Source organism: Hyaloscypha bicolor (assembly GCF_002865645.1).
Source record: "Hyaloscypha bicolor E unplaced genomic scaffold K444scaffold_13, whole genome shotgun sequence".
NCBI classification, from domain to species: Eukaryota; Fungi; Ascomycota; class Leotiomycetes; order Helotiales; family Hyaloscyphaceae; genus Hyaloscypha; species Hyaloscypha bicolor.
In genome coordinates this window covers 441,247-457,441 of record NW_020194515.1, presented here as the reverse complement: position 1 = coordinate 457,441, position 16,195 = coordinate 441,247, and the positions used below count along the sequence as shown (strand labels likewise).

The 16,195-nt window shown below is 48.0% G+C and overlaps 7 protein-coding genes across 7 annotated transcripts; 3 read left to right on the top strand and 4 right to left on the bottom strand.

The window, feature by feature from the left end:
* Nucleotides 1-746: 746 nt before the first annotated feature.
* K444DRAFT_516912 (ARM repeat-containing protein) lies at nucleotides 747-2,972 on the top strand (the record flags this gene model as incomplete). The annotated part of the gene is made up of 8 exons (XM_024873719.1): nucleotides 747-812; nucleotides 885-990; nucleotides 1,046-1,197; nucleotides 1,251-1,742; nucleotides 1,790-2,049; nucleotides 2,097-2,197; nucleotides 2,245-2,582; nucleotides 2,631-2,972. 8 exons carry the CDS (start codon nucleotides 747-749, stop codon nucleotides 2,970-2,972), a joined length of 1,857 nt encoding a protein of 618 aa, XP_024743390.1.
* A 386-nt stretch (nucleotides 2,973-3,358) lies between these two features.
* K444DRAFT_517005 (uncharacterized protein) lies at nucleotides 3,359-4,224 on the top strand (the record flags this gene model as incomplete). Its single annotated transcript, XM_024873731.1, has 2 exons — nucleotides 3,359-3,423; nucleotides 3,486-4,224. The coding sequence occupies 2 exons, from the start codon at nucleotides 3,359-3,361 to the stop codon at nucleotides 4,222-4,224; spliced, it is 804 nt and encodes a 267-aa protein (XP_024743389.1).
* Nucleotides 4,225-5,970: 1,746 nt separating this feature from the next.
* On the bottom strand, nucleotides 5,971-6,684 carry K444DRAFT_516876 (uncharacterized protein; the record flags this gene model as incomplete). The annotated part of the gene is made up of 2 exons (XM_024873717.1): nucleotides 5,971-6,399; nucleotides 6,520-6,684. Coding segments are annotated over 2 exons (594 nt in total), but the record flags the coding sequence as incomplete, so codon positions are not given.
* Nucleotides 6,685-7,157: 473 nt separating this feature from the next.
* K444DRAFT_623983 (uncharacterized protein) lies at nucleotides 7,158-7,610 on the bottom strand (the record flags this gene model as incomplete). The annotated part of the gene is made up of 1 exon (XM_024882340.1): nucleotides 7,158-7,610. The coding sequence occupies one exon, from the start codon at nucleotides 7,608-7,610 to the stop codon at nucleotides 7,158-7,160; it is 453 nt and encodes a 150-aa protein (XP_024743387.1).
* Nucleotides 7,611-7,776: 166 nt separating this feature from the next.
* On the bottom strand, nucleotides 7,777-8,278 carry K444DRAFT_606790 (uncharacterized protein). The gene is made up of 2 exons (XM_024879058.1): nucleotides 7,910-8,278; nucleotides 7,777-7,853 (listed from the first exon to the last, which is right to left on the bottom strand). The coding sequence occupies exons 1-2, from the start codon at nucleotides 8,092-8,094 to the stop codon at nucleotides 7,820-7,822; spliced, it is 219 nt and encodes a 72-aa protein (XP_024743386.1). The 5' UTR covers nucleotides 8,095-8,278; the 3' UTR covers nucleotides 7,777-7,819.
* Nucleotides 8,279-10,890: 2,612 nt separating this feature from the next.
* K444DRAFT_639638 (uncharacterized protein) lies at nucleotides 10,891-11,816 on the top strand (the record flags this gene model as incomplete). The annotated part of the gene is made up of 3 exons (XM_024884399.1): nucleotides 10,891-11,053; nucleotides 11,103-11,562; nucleotides 11,639-11,816. The coding sequence occupies 3 exons, from the start codon at nucleotides 10,891-10,893 to the stop codon at nucleotides 11,814-11,816; spliced, it is 801 nt and encodes a 266-aa protein (XP_024743385.1).
* A 158-nt stretch (nucleotides 11,817-11,974) lies between these two features.
* Nucleotides 11,975-16,001, bottom strand: K444DRAFT_517328 (uncharacterized protein; the record flags this gene model as incomplete). Its single annotated transcript, XM_024873769.1, has 4 exons — nucleotides 11,975-12,001; nucleotides 12,053-13,337; nucleotides 13,525-15,607; nucleotides 15,758-16,001. The coding sequence occupies 4 exons, from the start codon at nucleotides 15,999-16,001 to the stop codon at nucleotides 11,975-11,977; spliced, it is 3,639 nt and encodes a 1,212-aa protein (XP_024743384.1).
* Nucleotides 16,002-16,195: the final 194 nt, after the last annotated feature.

Genomic DNA, 16,195 nt, shown 5'->3' with positions numbered 1-16,195 from the left:
GGTTTCCGAAAAATTATTTGGAGTCACGGCAAAAGCGAGGCCAGCGTAGACTACTGGTGGGATAGCACATACAAACGGCTCGAGAAGTGGGAGGATATTTCGAATAAATATAGAGCAGATTTCAGAGAACTATCTAGTGATTGAATTCTATTCTTTAGGCTTTTCAAACCGAAATGCTGTTTTCGAACCCCAAATCTTCGTGTTTTCGAATGCCGGTGGCCCCCCCCCTGTTGGCTTGAACTCTGCTAGACCAAATTTGGAACCTTCATTCGTTCACACAGGATGAAGCATTTCTTGAATAACCACTCTTAATTTCCTCATCAACGAACTCTCCTGGTCCGCATCCGCCTGCACCTCTCTCCAGCTCTGCTCCTCAACCATATCTTGCTGTGCAGGTACGTCCAATTGAAGCCATCGCGCCCGTGCCGCCAACAGCCAGGCCAGCCTTCTTTACCCAACTCCGTCATTGCTCAACTCTATCCCCCCACCAACTCTCAACCTTGACGAGCTCCCTCACACGCCTCCATACCCTTGCTAACGGCTCGCGAAACTAGACCTCACGAATTCACGCTGTCCATATCACCCAACCGTGCTTCATCGGCCAGGAAAACCTACTGCAGGCAAGGCAGGCCAACACGCGATCACCCTTCTGCATATACCCAGAAAGTAAACAGGTCCAAGGCTGGCTGAGTTGACCTTCCCGCGAGGCTCTTTCAAACCTTCAAGACCCTTCGAATACCTTCACAATGTCTGACGGCGCGGATAAGACGGACGAGCTCTACCCAATAGCCGTGCTAATTGATGAATTAAAGGTACTGTTGCCTCCAACAACCACTTTGGCCGCAACCTGAGTTCAGCCGAGCAGGAGCTTACTTGATATGTAGCATGACGATGTTCTCTTACGATTAAATGCTATACACCGTCTGTCAACGATTGCACTCGCGCTGGGAGCTGAGCGGACCAGAGATGAATTGATTCCCTTCTTAGATGGTAAGCTCAACTCGCAGGAGCCGGTTTCCTTGTAGCTGCTAATGGCCGTCGACAGAATCCGTGGAAGACGAAGATGAGGTCCTTACTGCTCTCAGCGAAGAGCTTGGTAACTTTGTTGAGTATGTTGGGGGTCCCGAATATGGCCATGTTCTTTTGTCTCCGCTCGAGAATCTGGCTGCTATCGAGGAACTCTTGGTGCGAGAGAAGGTAAGCTTGGTCTCGATACACAGTTCTAAATCCTTTCGCTCATATTCCTCAAGGCAGTGGAATCTTTGAACAAAATCTGCGAAGAGCTCTCTCCACAACAAGTCGAAGAATACTTCATTCCCCTCACGATCCGACTCTCGAAGGCAGACTGGTTCACATCGAAAGTTTCAGCGACAGGTCTCTACAATGTCCCATATAAGAAAGCTTCACCCCCTATGCAAGAACAACTCCGACAACAATTTGGACTTCTTGTTCATGACGAAACGCCGATGGTCCGGAGACAGGCCGCAAATAATCTAGCCAAGTTCGTAAAGGAGATGCCTGCTACAATCGTCGTCGAGGAAATGATACCCCTTTTCCAACATCTTGCCGGCGATGACCAGGATAGTGTGCGGTTACTGACAGTAGAGATATTGATCGCCATTGCCGAAGTTGTGCCAAAAGAGCAACAGTCGAGTCATGGTGTCCTTCTTACGGCATTGAGAAGTCTGATTGAAGACAAGAGCTGGCGTGTCAGATACATGGTTGCCGACAGGTTTGAGAAGGTTTGCATGATATGCATAACGAAACGTATTTTGCTAACTTTCTGCAGATCGCTAAGGCAGTAGATGATGAAGTTGTAACAAGAGATCTTGTTCCGGCTTTCGTGAAACTTCTCAAAGACAGCGAGGCGGAGGTCCGGACAGCTATTGCGGGTCAAATTCCAGGCTTCTGCAAACTCGTCGATAGGACGACCCTCCTTAACGATATCATGACTACAGTAGAGGACTTGGTCTCTGACACCTCTCAACATGTTCGAGCTGCTCTCGGTACTCAGATCAGCGGATTAGCCCCTATTCTTGGCAAGCAAGAGTACGTATCTCTGTTATTCGCGGCTTATCTCTACTTACCATTAATAGGACCATTGACCACCTTCTTCCCATGTTCCTCCAAATGCTCAAGGATGAATTTCCCGACGTTCGGCTTCATATCATTTCAAAGCTGGAGCTAGTAAACCAAGGTATATAAATTCCGCAATACACATCATGAACACAGCTAACCTGATAGTCATTGGTATCGACCTTCTCTCGCAATCCCTTCTTCCTGCCATTGTTCAACTTGCAGAAGACAAGCAATGGCGTGTTCGATTAGCCATAATCGAATACATCCCTCTCTTGGCAAGCCAACTAGGCGTCAAGTTCTTCGACGAAAAACTATCTGCACTCTGCATGGGGTGGTTGGGAGACACGGTTTTCTCCATTCGTGAAGCGGCAACACATAACCTCAAGAAGCTTACAGAAGTCTTCGGGGTCGAATGGGCCAACGAGGCTATTATTCCAAAGGTCATGGCGATGGGAGCGCATCCGAATTACCTTTACCGAATGACCACTTGCTTTGCGATCACTGTAAGTAGCCCTACAATTTGCTACGTGGTTTTACGCTAAATTCTCTAGACCCTTGCACCAGTCGTCAGTTTGGATGTTGTTTCAAAGTCAATTCTTCCCATGATGGACAAGCTTGTTGCTGATGATATCCCGAATATCCGATTCAACGTCGCCAAATCATATTCTGAGCTCATCACGGTCCTGAAACGCCTTCCAGATGAAGGCACCATCTACTCACTTGAGAAGTCCGGAAGCTCCGCACCACCCTCAGCGAGAGGTCAAGTTCTCATTCAAGAGAGGATTCTGCCAAACTTGGAGAAGCTGCAGAAGGATGATGATGTTGACGTTCGGTTCTTTGCTACTACAGCAGCTTCTTCGATCTCAGGCGAACCGATGAATACATCACCATAGATGAGATAATTAAAGAAAGCAATTCGATGGGGAAAATGCATACAATTGGGTTGTGCCTGATTGATGGCCTTGCTGTTTGTCGTTCTAGACCGGGAGCAGAATACCAGCAGAGCCCTTTATTTGTTTTGAAGATCGCCTCCTTGCGTATATCATGCGTGAAATGGAAATGGAAAATGGAAAATTGCCCGGAAGTTCCAATAACTTCCCCTTTCATATGCACGTGACCATTATTCACCGCTCGTGAAATCGGTAAGAGGGGCATTTTCTGCCAATTCCTTGCGACTTCCAATGTTTGTGGCTGACCTGTGGGCGGTACGTATCCTCGCGCCTCCAGGAGCAATTGGTCTTCTCCAGCGGAGCTGCCACCCTTCATTCACCACCAAAAAATGGCCACCAACTCATCTCCCAAACCAACTCATCTCGAGCCCTCACCTCTCGGCACAAAAGAGTAGTATGTACAACCCCTCACTCTCCGTACCATGTTCTCGAGTTAACCCTGAACCTGCAAAATAGCTGGGACAACCTCTACACGGCAGAAATCACAAATCACTCCCTCGACCCCTCGGACGAAGGGACAATCTGGTTCGACGACTCGGCAGCCGAAGACAAGATCCTTGCCTTTCTGGGGGAGAAGATAGTTAATGAGGGCATACTGGGGGGTTGGGTGACAAGGGAGAATTGCACTTTCTTGGATTTGGGGACGGGGAATGGTCATTTCCTGTTTAGATTGAGGGAGGGCGATGATGAAGTAGTGGATGAAGAGGAAGGGCAGGGTGGGTGGGGAGGGAGGATGCTGGGTGTCGATTATTCGAAAAAGAGCGTTGAGTTTGCGAGGAGGATTGCAGGTGATAAGGGAGTTGGGATAGGAAGTGGAGAGATGGAGGTCGAATTTAAGTGGTGGGATGTTATGAGCCAGGATCCGGTGGCGGCCGTGCTTGAGGGGAGAAATGAGCGGGGGTGGGATGTGGTGCTTGATAAGGGGACTTTTGATGCAATTAGTTTATCTGAGGAGAAGGATGCGAATGGGAGGAGGATTTGCGAAGGGTACAAGGAGAGAGTTGTGCCGCTTATTAGAGAGGGAGGGATTTTGTTTGTTACGAGCTGCAATTGGACGGAGGAAGAACTGGTTACTTGGTTTCAGGGGGGAGAGCTGGAGTATGTGGACACCATCAAGTACAAGAGCTTTAGTTTCGGGGGAAGGAAGGGTCAGACGATAAGTAGTGTCTGTTTTAGAAAACATGGTCTCCGATAACCTTTTTCTTCAGAGCCGTTCCCGTGAACTGTTTCCGAGTGAAGAGGCAGTCACACTTATAGGTCGATATTTGGAGAGTCTGAGATCAGATATGCCAGAAATAGGCAGAGGCAGTATTGCTGCCAATCTCTGTTTTGCGCGTCTAAGCGTCCGACCCAGCAAGACCTATCGTACCGCTGATTGCTCGACGCTGCTACTCCAAGCAGCTAAAGGATTAGGGGCTTTCGGGAAACTGCAGGTGCCAGCACACCAGAAGCCGTCAAGCTCTTGCTTGAGCGTTGTGCGGATCCGTGCGTAAAAGGCAAGGGAATAGGCCGGGAGGGGTCGCTAGTTAAAGTCGTTAGATATCATGGGTTTGAAGGATCAACTTGTCGAATATCTTAGCTCCAAAGCGAATGCACACCTTACTGTGGAAGAAACGGTCTGGGATGAGAATTCAAATGAGTCAAGCCAAAATGAAGATGTCTAAGCTGCTTGGTATCATTCAATAAGTCTAAAGGATGTCAGACCACTTATGCTTCCATGGAGCAACTGGAAAATGAGTCAATGACAACCCCCCCTTCAATACATCGCCTCAAATCCCTTATCTCAAGGTTGCAATTAAACATCCCTAACATAAAGAGATAGGCTGCAAATGCAAAACAAAGTGTTCTGCTAATTGGAAACGGAAAACTCCTGGTTGCTACTATCGTGGAAGAAAATGAAATCATTTCCAAAAGAGTTGCACCAAGTCCCAATGTGACGATGAGAGCCTCTGGGATCACATCACATAGCTTGTGGGCTGGTAGTTCGCCCATAGTAGTACCCACGCAGCCCAGGAATCGTAAATGTAGGACAAGAGGAAAGAAATCGGGGCTTCAGAATCAAAACCTAGCTGAGAACACCTGTTTCCCACTTGCCTTTCTCTCAAATGGAGACGCCAAGGAGTCTCCATCCTCAGAGGATTTGTGTACAGCCATTCCCAAACACAAAGTACAATTGTGATTCTGATAAGAGATATGTATATTCCACCAAGGGCATATTTCAGATTGTTGGCATCAAGATATGCAAGGAGCGACGAATTGCCTTCATCGAGTGGTAATGCTAATCCAGGGCCAATAGTTAGATCTGGAGTGGAAAGGTAGGGATCCATTGGGAGGTCGAAATAAAAGCGCTCGAACCATTTCGACAAATATCGCATTGTCGTAACGAGTGCCGTGGCCAATGGCTGTGCTAAAACAAGGAGTAGACTCGCAAGCCTGCTCATCCGTTTAAGTCATGAGGTCCAGGTATGGGTTCTGGAAACCCATTGGAAGGAACAATAGGATCGCTCGAGAAGCCCAATATATTTCTCTTCCCTCCTATCAGAGTCACCGTCAGCAACTGTATTCTCGCATGTAGCATTCATCCCGAGCATAGCAGAAGTTAAGTAGGATAGATGACCAGGAGCATCACCTGGCCACGGTTCCATAACTGCGACTCTCAGACAGAGAAGAAACTAATATGTGAAGCTGATGATTTGGAGTAAGGGGTTACCGATGAACAACAGAACTAACAATATTTGTGTCCATCCTGACTGCCTCTTGAGTGTAGTGAGATGGCCAGTCTCCTCTTGCTCTTACTCCCTTCACCAACCGCGGCTTTCCATGATTCCATCAGGTGCATCTCAAATGCCAAGCGTTGTTCTTTGAATAACAAGCCCTTGGGGCCTCGAGAACAGAGAGGTCCCCCACGAGCTGGTAATCTAAACAAATCAAGGCCAAGACGCTAGAGAACTTCCAAAAACTCGTTCCTTGAGCCACGAAGATGGGAATCTGCAAGCCCAGAAAACTCACTGGGAGTTTGAACCGGAGAGTTCGTGCTTGGTAAACAGTCATTTTGAGATTTTCGAAGGTGGTCCATCTCTTGATTGAGTTCAGTCATTCTTCTCTCGCATCCTTTGGTCAGTTCGCGATCAGGGCACCGGTCCCTCGTATACCCCTGAAAAGCCTTTGCAACACTTAACAGGGCCGCTTCCACTCGGCCTTGGAAATAGTATGACCGGCTGAGAACCACAGCAGACAGGCAGGCCGTTACATGTTCCGAGTCATAAACGTCTTCACATATCTTTAAGACCTCCATTGTGAGTTCCTCGGCTTCCGTGAATCTGCCTTGTAGGTTGAAAATTTCGGTCAGATTTGCTTCCATATCCAAGTTCTGGGCACAAAATCAAGTCAGCATTGGCTAGATGCATATGGCTCTGGGAGAACAAGACATTCTCCTGGGAAGAAAAGCATGAGGCTATTACGGGAGCAGCAACGGGCTAATATAGCTCACGATGCGATGCTTCATCCCTAGCACCTTCGTACACCTTTTTATTGTTTCTCGAAGTAATTCTTCACTCTCAAAAATTCTTCCAAGATCTCTCAGCGCCAGTGCGAGGCTTCTTTCCGTAACCAAAGTCTGATCATATTCTGAGCCGAAGAACTGCTGTTGAGCTTCGTGGACTTCTCTTCAGACTTGCTCTGCCTTGTGACGATCTCCTTGAATTCTGTATAGATCCCCCAAAGTTGCGCGGGCTTGCCAGTAAGTGGTAACATTTGCACTCAAAGACGACGTTTGACAAGAACCAACAAAGCGGTCTCCACTTCATGGCATTGACCTTACGTTTTCAGTACTTCTGCAAGTTGCGTCTTGCACCTGAGCAAATTAAGATTATTTACAGAGAGAACTGCCCTATCAGTTCCTATCACTTCACGAAGCATCTGTTTGGCGGTTGTTGGGTGCCCGCAATGAAGAGGCAGGATGCAGAGCTGATTTTTAATTCAAAGAAACCTCTGGTCAGATGGATAGAAAATCTGGGAAGCCCTCGAATACGCCTTACGGAAGAGTTTCTCTGCCGTCGGCAATTGATCTTGTTGAACAAAACAATGCGCGAGTCCGCAGGATGAGGAAAGCCGTGCTTGGATCGGAGGTCATTCAAACGTTGGGTAAGCTTCAGCTCTTCCGTTTGTTTGTATCGTTTCTTCTGAATGTTCTGTATTGGATGGGACACTGCCGAAGCAGCATTTTGCCTGGCTATGGTTTTCGCCCAGCACTCCGAGTTGGGAGACTATTTGAAACTCGTGAGAGGCTGCAAGAGCGTAGTTTGGGGTCGGGCTTTGCCATTTGAAAACCTCCTCTTGCAGATTTTCACTGAGAGCATCTGTATTGAAAGCATTCGAGGCACGACTGTGGCCAAAGATTGGTGGCAGAGAAATGTATGACGGAAGGGTATTTCCTTCGATTGCAGCATTTGCACCACCAAGGCAGGTGGTTTTCCATTGATACGATGAGGGAGAACGAATATCTTGAATTGTGTCATAGCTGATGTCCGAAGGAGTTGATGGGGAAGCTGCGATAATATCAATTGAGGTCAGTGTAGGCATGTTGGCCTCTACTTACGTGAGGGTACACTAAAGTCCGGATGGTCATTCAAGTGCACCATTCCACACCCCTTCTGCCACCGTTCAAACTTCCATGGGTCCACTGGCTGGCCTCTCACACGAAATGCTGTGTCCTTGCCAATTGCCGCTCGCTGCTGTATCTTTCGGGCCACGATCTTCATCTCATCCCCTTTTACCTTTTTCTCCGATTTCTAATCTTTAATCTTCCGTTTCAGTTGTCTCCCACTAGACACGATCAGCGCCTGCTTCAATCATCGCCATCGTGGATGGGGTCGCCCCACTTGACGACAAAATCTCGCTCCTCCTTTAGGACAGCCGCAATAGCTTTTAGGTTCATTCCTTTTAATGTATACATGCCCTCAATAATGGGTCGATTCTGATCCCATTCTTCTTTCTTGTACCGTACTGTCTCAACGCGCTTAGGAGGAGGTAACATCGACGAGGCTGGAGCATCTTGGTGATCCATTTGGCCCAATCTTCCCAGCTAATTGTATCGGCCTCAGGGCAATGAAGATTTGAAGTCTGAGAGGAACAGAGGGATGAGCGAGAGTGCGAAGAGAGCCACGCCGGGATTTGAACGTGAAGTAGTTGAGGACGGTCATCATGCTTGCTCTTCCCTTTCTGGCACATTTTCGTGGGGTAAACAAGTGGATTGGATTCGGGGTTCCACCGAAGTTGTGCAGCATGCACAGCAAGGATGAGAAACCCCACGCTAACAAAAGGACCCTTTTGAGACAGGGGAGATGCCATGGCACAACGCCACCCGGGCCACTGCTGATCAGACATTACAAAAGTACCAAAAAACAGCCAACATCAAAACGGGATGCACGAGTCCCCGCGAGCCGCTCTCCTGCAACTGCCTTCTAACCCGGGCTCCAGTCAATTGGGAGCGCTGCCTATTCCCAAAATCTCACTCGCCACCCGCCAAAAGTACCATCTTCCCAGGATGGCAAACATGGAGGAGGCAAGGCGAGTGAAGACAAAGTCCTTCGACCAGCTTTCAGACAGACTCATCCTTTTTGCAAAAGGACCATAATCCAAAAGTACCATCTCCCCTCATACAGCTGATTCCTTGAGGCTCAATTGCTGTCTATAAGATCGTGACATGCCCTTCGTTCACCATGGATCTCGAGACTCAAGTCGCCAGCCTAGTTTCGTTCACGTGACAGGATACAGTCTGGATGTATAGGCCTTCACTGTTGTAAGTCTAATAACCGTGGGATGACATAGCGCTAATGGGAAAAGGATTACCAGCTCAATCTTTCGTCGCCCGATAGACTCGACGCCAAAATGGCATCTCTTCCCTCAACAAAGGACAAGAGTTCCAGCCAGAGCCCCCGAAATACTCAAAAGTATTCAGGCACTTCAGATGCTCACAATGCCTTTCCAGTTCAAACTCGCACCAAGAAGGTAGGCTCACGTTCTCAGCTTCATTTCTTCAGCTACAACTTTGTTGTGTTGTAGGATACTCAAGATCTCAACCCGCATACCGCCGTCAAAGTGAGAAGAAAATGGCCGACTTGGCCTGATCTCGACTCTCTGGCACAGAAGGCTGCCGATGTCAACAATCCTATACGCCAGAGCCCGAGGGGCTACCTGGCTCCAATGGAGCGTTGGAGAATGGAGACCCAGCAGCAAAGCCCTTGGAATAGTGTAGCTGCGGTCAATGTAAGCAATGCCAGGCGTCCTTCGGATTTGGGGGAAAGTCCCAAAGATGGTAGCCAGGGCGGAAATACTGACAATGGGACCTGGTGGCCGTAAGGGGCAGAAAGAACTGTTTGGATCAAGACGAATTGGGAGAATGGAGTTGGACTTTTGTCCACAGTACGAAGATTCTTTTTGCTCTAGGTGTAATGCTATCTCTCCTATTCGTTCATTTTGGGAACTACTGGGTATTCGGATCATCTGAGCTCTGCTGAGGTGCTTCGTGTCCTCTCGCAAATCGGTTTGTAAAGTGCAATCGATTCCCATACCTCGGCCGCCTCCATACTGTGACGGGCCGCGGTGCTTCCTCTACAGACGCCTGTGCTGCATAGGCTGTTAATTTCTTAATCATGAGCTTTAGATCAAACAAGATACTAACCCTCTAGAGCATGGCGGTCGTGGATAGACGTATCCCAACGAGAAGGTCTGCACCAGCATTGGTAGACAGGCTGTTTGTCCGGCCCAACTCGTACTCTGAAGACTTCTCCGTAAAGCGTGTCGGCATCGTCTTCTGCTTCCCATACCTTAATGGTGGATAAAGGCCATTCTGGAGAGTCCTTTCTGATGTATTCCAATCCTTTGTCAATATTCTTTGATACGTGACTAGCAGGACTAAATCGGGGAAGGGCTGGTTTGGGGTTATCCCAAAATTTTCGTTCCATTTCTCCTCCCAGACAGATGATCAATTGCTCTAAGTTCGGGATAGCCTTGGCAATTGCTGACATAGCAATGAAGGGGGTCGGGTTGATGCTTCTTTGATCTATGAGCCAGAAGCAGTCTGGTACAGCGAGATTCTTAAGGACCTTCAGCTGGAAGTAGCACGAGACTTTGAGGACGTCGAGTTGATATGTCTGGAATTGCTTGGGTAGAACGACAATATCACATATCGGGTCCCACATGACAATCTTGGATCTCTCTACTCGATCATAGAGATACCACCGGAAATTCCACGGCCTATAGCGTTGTAGGGCGATGAACCGTGATTCGTGGCATACTTGCAGAGCGGTGGGCGATTTGGGATCATCGTATGGCTTAAATGCGTAGACCGGTATGTTGGAAGATGGTCTACGACCTTCGACGAATCTGAGGAGGATATATTGAGGTTCACAAGTGGCTTCCCAGACCAGCATACGGATCTCCTTCGGCAGTCGAGTGAAGGGAAATGCGGGAGCAACGTCATTTGAATTTGAATCCATCTGGTAGACTCCGTACAATTTTTTTTTGGAAATGAAGACGAGTGTACGGTCTTTTTGCAAATGATGTGTGGTTATGATGAAAAGAAGGGTCGAATCATCATTGATATATCTCCGTGCACGGTCCTCTCGCCCAGGCTTGGCTTAAAAGGGGAGTGGTTCTGCTTATCGGTGGTCACGTGCCATCCGATAAGCGGCCAGGCATCAGTCGTCATTGATGCATACATTGACTTCCATCGATTGGACGTGGCAGGCATCCAGATAGAAATACACCCAAAGTACATTTACCCTCTCCATATGCCCTTGACCAAGGGCCGCCCATTCCAAACACTCCCCGAGGCTAGCCCAACCACGCCTTCACGACCATGGAGGAGAGTTGCTGCACATGTGCAACGCTCCTTAAGAACATATTATTACAATACGACGAAAAGAGTGAGAAACCGAAGGCCCTTGACCGGCGATTAGACTGCTGCGGTAGAGTTATTTGCGGGAATTGTATAGCTAACAACCGTCGATTTGCTACATACTGTACGAACTTTTTGTTTCCGAAACATCCACCGCCACTGACAGAAAACAGGTCCATTCTGTCAAGTTTCTACAACGCCGGCTCCTTTACCTCAAGGCCTCCGAGATCCGCCTTCTTATACCCCCCCATCTTCTTCGAAACTGTCACCTCCCTTTCAAGATCCGCCAGCATATTCCGACGAGCTGCCTTCGTACTCGTCCCTCACGAGCACACAGACCCCATCACCAGAGAAAGGTTCGAGTTTACAATCAGAAGACGTCCTGCACTTTTTAGACCACGAGCACGATAATCTCACCTCTCTATCTCTGCGGTATGGGGTGCCTATTGCAGCTTTAAGAAGGGCAAACAACATTACATCGGATCATTTACTGCTTGCTCGGCGAACGATCCTTATACCCGGAGAGTTTTATAAAGCAGGAGTTAGTTTAAGTCCACGCCCTATTGAAGGTGAAGAGGAAGAGAGGAGGAAAGTAACTGTAAGGAGATGGATGGTCGCATGTAAAGTCTCGGAGTATGCGTCTCCCCTTAATTTTCCAAACCAAGAGAGAGAATCGTGGCTAACGACCTAGCTTTTCGCCGGAATATAGATACGATGTGGCGTTATTATATTTAAAGGAGGTCGACTACGACCTTGAGGCTGCTATCGAAGCCTACAAAGATGATGAGAGATGGGAGAAGGAACATCCAATAGAAGCCAACGTGAAAGGGAAAGCGAAGACGAGGAACGATGCAGGTAAAAGAAGGTTCACCGAACAAAGACCATGATGATGCATCACCACAAACCAAGATAGATAGACATTTACTCTCGCGAGTTTCTATTTTTGTTATCATTAGTCTTGAAGACTGATCATGATTGCTTGATAGGTGCAATAGGCACCATGTAATTTACACATACACAACATCCAATCATCTCCATACGCCATTTAATATGCAGACCGAGTCCGAATATCCTGCAAGATTGTTAGCATGCAGCACTAGATGGGGTTACTGGAGGCAATTACAGAAATTTTTCGCTCAATCTCTCTCACTGACCGATCCAGCTCGCCTGCAATCATCTGTTTCTTATCTGTAGGTAAGAGGGTATATCTTTCGCACAAGTCACCATCAATGATCCCTTTTACGGGGACATAATAGCTTCGATAGATCAAGTGATCTCTGCCAGCTAATGGAGCATCTTCTGACCGAAGATGTTGTTCAAGAGTCTGGAAGAAATCGACATCCTCACGGCCGACGAAAGGAATGAGGATGCCAAGAGTACCTTGCAAACCAGCCCATAAAAGGCAGTCACGACCGCCAGCAACCAGGTTTGTCTTTTGGATAGCCATCGGGATGTCTTGAGGGAAGAAGTGCGCCATCAGGTTCAATCGATGCGGAGCGCCTTGGAGATATGAACGTTCGTGGACCAGATGTTGGCCAGCACCTTCTTCGTCTGCCTCTTCACTTGCCTTGGGGGGACAACGAAGAAGCCAGAGGTTGCCAAACTTATCGCCACCTGCAACCGTTTCATAATCAACCATAGTTGTGCAAGAAGTCCAACGAGCCACAGTATCATCCACAAACGGAATAAGCTTGTTCTCCTGGAATTTGTACACGATCATGAAAATGCTCTGTTGCACATCACTGACAACGATCCGGCTTCCTTGGGTTTGAAGTCCGACAATCAAGTTGGGTACAACCTCCGCTTGAGCTTTTCGGAGAAGTTGTCGCATACCGAGATCGTAAATTCGCAAGTCCTTTCCGACTCCTGCCAAAAGTCTTCCTTGGAATCCTAGAAGGGCCATTGGTGGTTCTTCGACTTTGGTTTTATGAATGAACTCGATTTCTTTGCCATTTTCATGGAACCGGTAAACGTGGATGAACCCAGCTGTTGATGTCCTCGGACTCACAACCATGTCTTTGCCTGTACCGATAACCAGGAAGACCTCGTCATCCTGGCTTGCAAATGACACTGTTGCTATGCTGACTGCTGCTTCGTTATCTTCGAGGTCAATCTTTTGAAGAACACACTTCTCAGTGACGGGGTCAAGGACGGAGATGCATGATGCCCAGTGACCTCTTCCTCGAGGGTAGCCAAATTCCTCTGCAGGAAGAACCGTTGCATCGCCATTGACAACTGCAGGATCTTCGAGTAATTTTGTCTTGGTCGCAGGAGATAGGATGTTATTGTCTGATTCGATAGTGTAGAAGTATGGGTGCTCGGGATGCTTGACAAAATGACGAGGGGTGTATGTGAGGGGAATCGATTCTTGGAGAAGATTATCGGTCAACTTCTCGATGGAAAAGATCCTGTTGAGTGTTAGCAAAGGCGCCCTCTGACGGTGCCCACGAGATATGCAAGAAGACAAGATACATCAGAAGGAACAATTGGATTTATAATATTAAATCCTCAGGGTCACGATGGACATAGGACAGTTTAACGATAAGAAAATCATCACAGTATCAACTAGGAAAATGCAAGACTGTTTAAGCGTACCTGAGATTCTGTCCTTGGATACCTACCATTCCTTCCGTACACTGCTCGCTGCTGAAGTTCCAGCCCCATTCAAGGCCAGGATAGTTCAACGGTGTAAGCATAAAACCTTTCGTGACAGGATCCGAATAACCAAGCCAAGGCCTCGAACTCAAAGCGAGCACAGCAGTTTGTCCCTGAACAGATACTCGGAAAAGTTTCGCAGGTTTCGGCCCAAGGAAGCGTGTCCGCGTATCAGAAAGTTCTCCTGTGACCTCATCCAAAACAGTTCGCAGATACACCCCAGAATATAGTCCAATATGAAGATAAAGAGTGGAGCCTCCTGAGGAAGAATCGGCCATGGCCATAATCGAGAGGGATGAGGGAGGTGATGTCAAGGCCTGGACTGACTTGTTTTCCAGAGTTGAATCCGGGTCGAGACTTAGAATACGAACGGTTGAGTCATCGCAACCAACAGCCAAAAATTGACTTCGGACTCGACCTTCAGGGACCTCACCTAAACTCAAGCATGTTACCGTTCCACTCATTTCTCTCTTCTCGTCGTATTCAGCAAGTGACCCATCGGAATCCATCTCAAAGTACACAATTTCGCCAGAGCTCAAGGCAACTGCAACTTGTCTCTCGTTTGTCGTTGCTGCAACAATAGAGCGATGTTGTGGAGCAGACCATTCATTGACACGCCTATCTGCACGAATGTGCCGAATGCCTTTTGGGTGGACCTGGATCAAGCCATCTTCACCAAGCTGTTGTACTGCTAAGGTAGAGGCAGTGGATAAGAACCCAGTATCAGTGACTTCTTCGACAGTTTCGCCAATGCTAAGCACAAGCGTTCCATTCGAGAAAGACAGAATGATGTACGCATCAAAAGTGTCATTTCGCGTAAGCTTTGTGGTCCAAACCGCAGATGGCACTCCAGGTAGCTCTGACTCCACAATTTCGCTGACATCTAAACCATGCTTCAAAGTTCTAAAGGTGCTACGAGCCCCGGTTCCGCATATCGAGTATATTTGTGGTGCATCTTCTTCGGTGAGGTTGGCTACTTTGCAGTCCATCAACGGATTCATTGAATCAATACTCTCGACCAGACTCAAGTTCTCCGCAGGGCGAGGATGAAAGTAAACCGGAGTATAAGGTTCCTTAGGGTCCACTGGAAAATTGTCGCTGATGAATTCGATTTCCTCGTCGTCGTCACCGAGCTTCTCGAACTGGTAAAATTGATGATTTCCGAATTCACTGGCAACAAATAGGAAACCACTTTTCAAGATGCAGAGACTGGTCGCAATGGGAACCGTGTCAAAATACTTGATCTTGAGGCGTTTGACTTCACCAGTTGGCTGGCCGTCGTCATCTTCGACCATTTCGATGGTAACCTTGAACAGGTCTCCATCTTCGGACTGCAGTAGGAAGAAGAATGCTCCAGCTGCGCCCTTGAGTTTGTGCATGACTCCGGCCACAATCGTCCTCTTCCGCTGCGGATCCTCTGTAGCGCCACGCCGCCTGGGTATAGCTACACGGAAAGCTTCCTGATTTGAATGTCGATATGTGATGTTGTCTTCGCCACAAACCAACACTCCACTGGGTCCATCGGTCCCTCCGGGAACTTGGAAAAGGATAGTAGCAGTTCGATCTACCGTATCCGTCCATTTTCGTACAACGTGGTTCAACCCGAGGTCCAACTCATAATAGACCAGACTCTTCTCGATTTCTTCGTAAGCCTGTCCAGTCGGATCCTGATCCGAATCTCCATAGTCGACCTCCAGAGCTGCAAAGACTGGATTTGCGTATCCCACGTCCAAAGCAACCAGTGCAAACACCAAAGTTTGGGGTTTATGCGCCTCGAGTGGTGAAGAGATTGTGAGCTCAGCCTGAGCATTGCGGTTCAAGACATACACAAGTTTATTCTTCTCCACTGACGAGATCAAACAAGCTCTTCCTTTCGGGTCCACCGCTAAGTATTGGCCTGGAATAACTCTTCGCACCCCGGATTTCCCAAAGGTCTCCAAATGCAATCGGTTGAATTTGTTCTGCGCAGGAACAAACTCGACGATGGTAATTCGGCCCGAGTCGGATGTGATGATAATGTAATCTATAAAACAGTTTTAGTAAAGTTCTTGAAAATAGTCCGAACTGTCCACACCCCTCGCTGCCGGGACGATTCATGATAGTATATCTCGAGCTGCCATCCATGCTTCAAATCACTAAGTGAAGCTCAATAAGACAAGACTGAATGACTCACCCTTATTGCTTCCAGCCAACCTAAATGCTGCTATGGCCCTGATAATCCCGAAAACATCGTGTGAGAGGGCTGTTACGATCTTCCCTTGAGAAGGATCTGGTCGGTGGAGGGTCAGACGAGAGCCTGAAGCAGTGACAATCTGCTGCTCCTTTGTTCCTGCAAATTGTCCGAGGATAGCTTGAGTAATGGCGGTTGGTGGCTGTACCGTCAGGCTGTACATGAACATGGATGAGGTTGTAGCCATGGCGTCGCAGAAGCGCAGAGAGCCTGCGCAGCTGCTTCGGGTGGAGGAGAGCAATAGGGACAATATGAAAGGTGTTTGGATGTGAATAGAGCTGACAAGGCAGCTTGTCGCAGCTCAAATCACATCGAGGCTGATGTGCAAATACCTCTAGCCTTGACAAAAATTAAGGTGAGCCCAAGGCGCTTGCCTACTCC

What these genes read in the sequence shown, in the direction of transcription:
- K444DRAFT_606790 (XM_024879058.1), bottom strand. Translation starts at nt 8,094, where the DNA reads ATGGATCACCAAGATGCTCCAGCCTCGTCGATGTTACCTCCTCCTAAG. An exon ending in GAGCGAGATTTTGTCGTCAA is followed by an intron (nt 7,854 to 7,909) that starts GTGGGGCGACCC and finishes GATCGTGTCTAG; the next exon opens with TGGGAGACAACTGAAACGGA.